This window comes from Hylobates moloch, unplaced genomic scaffold (genome assembly GCF_009828535.3).
Source record: "Hylobates moloch isolate HMO894 unplaced genomic scaffold, HMol_V3 SCAFFOLD_23, whole genome shotgun sequence".
Lineage (NCBI taxonomy): Eukaryota > Metazoa > Chordata > Mammalia > Primates > Hylobatidae > Hylobates > Hylobates moloch.
Window position 1 is genome coordinate 41921096 of NW_026652298.1, and position 3945 is coordinate 41925040.

The 3945-nt window shown below is 59.9% G+C and overlaps 1 protein-coding gene across 1 annotated transcript; it reads right to left on the minus strand.

Annotated features, from left to right (window-relative positions):
• Positions 1 to 2755: 2755 nt before the first annotated feature.
• HBM (hemoglobin subunit mu) lies at positions 2756 to 3541 on the minus strand. Its single transcript, XM_032144909.2, has 3 exons — positions 3430 to 3541; positions 3046 to 3250; positions 2756 to 2940 (listed from the first exon to the last, which is right to left on the minus strand). The coding sequence occupies exons 1-3, from the start codon at positions 3519 to 3521 to the stop codon at positions 2812 to 2814; spliced, it is 426 nt and encodes a 141-aa protein (XP_032000800.1). The 5' UTR covers positions 3522 to 3541; the 3' UTR covers positions 2756 to 2811.
• Positions 3542 to 3945: the final 404 nt, after the last annotated feature.

Here is a 3945-nt window from a genome sequence, read left to right on the forward strand (position 1 = left end):
CTCCCTCCCCAACCCCATGCAGCTGCAGAGAGGTCCTTGGTCAGAAACAGGAAAAATCCCCGATGGCTGGCACATTCCGGGACAGAGAGAACCCAGGCACACACAGGCTGCTGCCTACTGGGACTTCATTCAAAGATCAGGAAGTGCTGGGGCAGCGAGGGGAGGGGGGCCTGGTGGGAGGCCCAGCAGGCAGGGGGCAGGACCACCAATGCTCCAGCTTAATGGTATTTTGAGGTCAACACAGCACTCACAAAAGCAAATAATTTGTCCATGGAGGCACCACATGGGTAAACTGGGAAGGGTGTGGCATTTACCCAGGCATTTACCCAGGAACTATGGAGAGGGAGTCAAGGGATGTAGATACTACCGCCACCTGTGCTCCACCTCCCTGAACGCGTGGATGGTCTGTCCTATGAGGAAGGCCATCTGCCCCCACAACCTAGATTCCTCCCAGCCCAAAGCTCACCCTGATGTTGCCTGGGTCCACCCACAGCTCGTCGACGTGCAGCTTCCTCAGCTCAGACAAGTCATTGGGCATGTCGTCTAAGTGGGCCACGGCATTGGTCAGCCTGTTGGCCACCTACTTGCATTGTTTCTTGATCTGGGCTGAGCCATAACTCAGGGCCAAGTGAGAGGAAGGTCAGGAACATGCTTCAGGGGGAAGCAAAGAGTGAGGGGCTGGGGGCTGGGTCCAGGGCAAGAATGGTTAGGGGTGGCCACTGGAGCCCTGGAGTGGGTGTTGGACCCAAGATGTGAGTGGGGAGAGGAGGGTCCTTGCCTCTCCAGGGCCTCCGTGGCATAGTCAGCAGCGTGGTCGCCAACCTTCTCCCACACCGCCTTGGTGTTAGCCTTGTCCTCAGGAGACAGCACCATGGCAGGTTCTGTGTAAGCTCAGAAGTGAAAGGTGGGGGAGAGTAGGAGCTCTCATGCCTGGGATGCAGGGTCATTGGCTGGCAAGTTGCCAGGAGGTGTCTGGCACAGGAGGAGTGAGTGAGAGTAGGCAGGTTGTCCAAGGCTGCCCTGCGTCTCTTAGTCCTGCCCAAACACAGACCCAGCTCTCTACATGGTAGCCTTCCTGCTCCCATTGTCCTGAGCTTCCACACAGGGTCCTGAGCTGCTTATACCCATAAGGTATCCACATATGGCCCAGACCCAGGCAGCTTCCTGGATGGAGAGAAGAACACAGTTTTTCCAAAGTGAAACATAAGCTGCATTCACACAAGCTCTGCCTGGGACCAAAAGCTGTTAATTATCCATGTAAACAGTTGCGGGGGCTGGGTGTGGTGGCTCATGCCTGTCATCCCAGCACTTTGGGAGACCGAGGAGGGCAGATCACTTGAGGTCAGGAGTTTGAGACCAGCCTGATCAACATGGTGAAACTGTGTCTCTATTAAAAATACAAAAATTAGCCAGGAATGGCAGCCCATGCCTGTAATCCCAGCTACTCGGGAGACAGAGGCGGGAGAACCACTTGAACGCAGGAGGTCGAGGCTGCAGTGAGTCAAAACCGTGCCACTGCACTCCAGCCAGGGCGACAGAGCAAGGGCCTGTCTCAAAAACAAAAAGCAAAACAAAAGACCCCCAAAAACAAAACAACAGTTGGGGGATGTAGATAAATAACATGGGGCCAAGTTCTCCAAACTACCGGGCTGGTGTCCCAGGCAGTGCAGGGCAACAGGTCACTGGCACTGACTGCTGGGGGGAGTTTGGCTGACTCACAGTCAGGGCTCTGCTTCCAGCAGCTCTCTTCAGACCTCGTTGCTGACTGCCGGGTCAGACCTGGGTGCCAGGCCTCATTCAGTGCTCCCCACACAGACCCAGGATGGCCAACTCGGAGCCAGCCCTATTCACAGTTTGGAGACCTCCAAGGTCCCACTCTTTCCTCAGCCCCTGTTCTTTGTCTGAAAAGCCTGGGGTGGAGCCCTAAGATTCCCTTCCCGGTCCTGGGGAGGGAGAAGAGGGAACCTGGGGGAGGGAGTGCCTTGGCCTGGGCACCTGCAGAGACTGAGACATGGCAGCTGGGGCTGGGTGGAGGGGTGGGGTGGCAACGAGCCTGCTGGCACCCACCCTGTGTTATGCTTTCAAAAATTACTTCAAAACTCTCGTGAGTTGGACGTTGTTTTTCTATTCCATAGGTAAAGGCCCGAGAGCTCTGGGACACCCCCAGGTCGCACAGCTTGTCAGTGAGCAGGCTGGGAGCCTAAACCTGCTCTGTCTGCCAAATTGTTGCCACTGAGGACTTCCTCCCGACCTCACCCCCAGGGCTGCAGGGTCACAGGCAGGGCTAACCAGGCCAGCGCAGGTTTGCCGCCGAGGAAGTGTCCATGGGGGAAGGAAGGGGAAAGGAGCAGGTCTGCGGAGCCCTCTGCTCTGGGTTTAGGCTGCACATTTGGCTCTGGGACCTCGGTTTCTGCATCTCTCTGCAAAAGGGGCAGGGATTAGCATCTACAGGTCCCAGCAGGAAGTGGGGATGGAGGGAGAATGAATGAATAAATGCGGGAACGGGGAAGTGCTTCACGAACAGTATGGTTGGAAGCCCGATTCAAGAGTTGAAATGGAAGGCCACCCCCCCACCCCTGCCACATCACAGTGCTCCCTCTGCCCCACCGCGCTCCCCGCCATGGGAGGACAAACCTCCGGGGGTGGGGCGCATTTGAGAGTTCTAGGAGGCTCCTTTTAGGTCCCTGAGCTTCTCTGGCCAACAATAGTGACCTCGCTTTGCTAGCTCCCCAAAGACCAGACAGGCAGGGGCAGATGTTTGGGGCCTCTGTTTATTGACAGGCACAGACCAAGGCCCGCGCAGCACAGGGCTCAGCGGTATTTTTCGGTCAGCACCACGGCCACACCAGTCAGGAACTTGTCCCACGCCGCTTGCATTTGCACGGTGAACTCGTCCTGCAGGTGGGAGGCCAGCACGACGTGGAAACACTGGATTAGCAGCTGCAGGAGAAGGGGCCGGTGAGACGGGGTCTGCCCCGCTAGGGACCAGCAGAGCCCCTCCCCCGGCTGCGCGCTGCACCATTGCCCCGGCCGGAAAGGCCTCACCGGAAAGTTGGCTGGGTCCACGCGCAGCACGAGCGCGTGCAGGTCCGCCAGCGGGCTCAGCGCGGCGCGCAGGTTGTCCATGTGCTGCACCGCCGCGCCCACCGCCGCCAGCATGCGCTGCCCGTGGCTCAGCAGCTGCGTCTCGTCCTGGCAGGCGCTCAGGTGCGGGAAGTAGACCTTGGTGCTGGGGTACACTGTGAAGAGCCTGCAGGACCAGGTCAGTGACCGGGGAGGAGGGCGGCTGCGTGGGGCTTCACTAGCGCCCCCACCGCCCAGAGCCCCGGGGGTCCGCACCCGAAGGACCTCGGATGGCGTTGGCGGCCCACGCGCCCAAAACCCTCATCTCCACCTCCCTGAGCTCCCGGAGACCCCGCCTCTACCGACCTGAGCAGCAGCTCCGCCCCGAATTGCGCCTCGTGGCCCGCAATCAGGTCCCAGACCTGCGCGATTTGGGCGCGCTCCTGGGCGCTGAGCATGGCGCCGCCTGACGTGCTCTGGGGTCCGCGCCCGCCTCCCTGGCCTCCTTATAGATCCTCCGGGCACCCCACCCGTCCTTATCGGCCCGAGTGCGGCGGGAACGCGGGGACTCTCGGCCTGCGCCGGGGAACGTAGCCAGCCCGGGTTCCCGTCTATGTGGAGGCCTCAACCTCCGGGATCCCAGGGTTTCTGGCGTTGACCCACGCTGTTGCGCGTGGGCACCTTTACTGCAGACTTTAGGGGCATCCGTAATGACTCCCCTCGGATAAGGTTACTGCTCTGCCAGGAGGGAGCACACGGGAGGAACCGGAGAGAATACGGGGCAGGAAACCCCCTGCTCTTAGGAGTCGGGGAGGGACCGGCCTCAGGGATCCCCGCAGCTGCCAGAGTCCAGGGCTTCGGACGTCAGGCTTTGTGGAAAAG

Coding starts and splice junctions, on each gene's coding strand:
- HBM (XM_032144909.2), bottom strand. CDS start 3,521: ATGCTCAGCGCCCAGGAGCGCGCCCAAATCGCGCAGGTCTGGGACCTG. Junction 3,251..3,429: donor GGGGCGGAGCTGCTGCTCAG/GTCGGTAGAGGC, acceptor CTGGTCCTGCAG/GCTCTTCACAGTGTACCCCA. Junction 2,941..3,045: donor TGGACCCAGCCAACTTTCCG/GTGAGGCCTTTC, acceptor CTTCTCCTGCAG/CTGCTAATCCAGTGTTTCCA.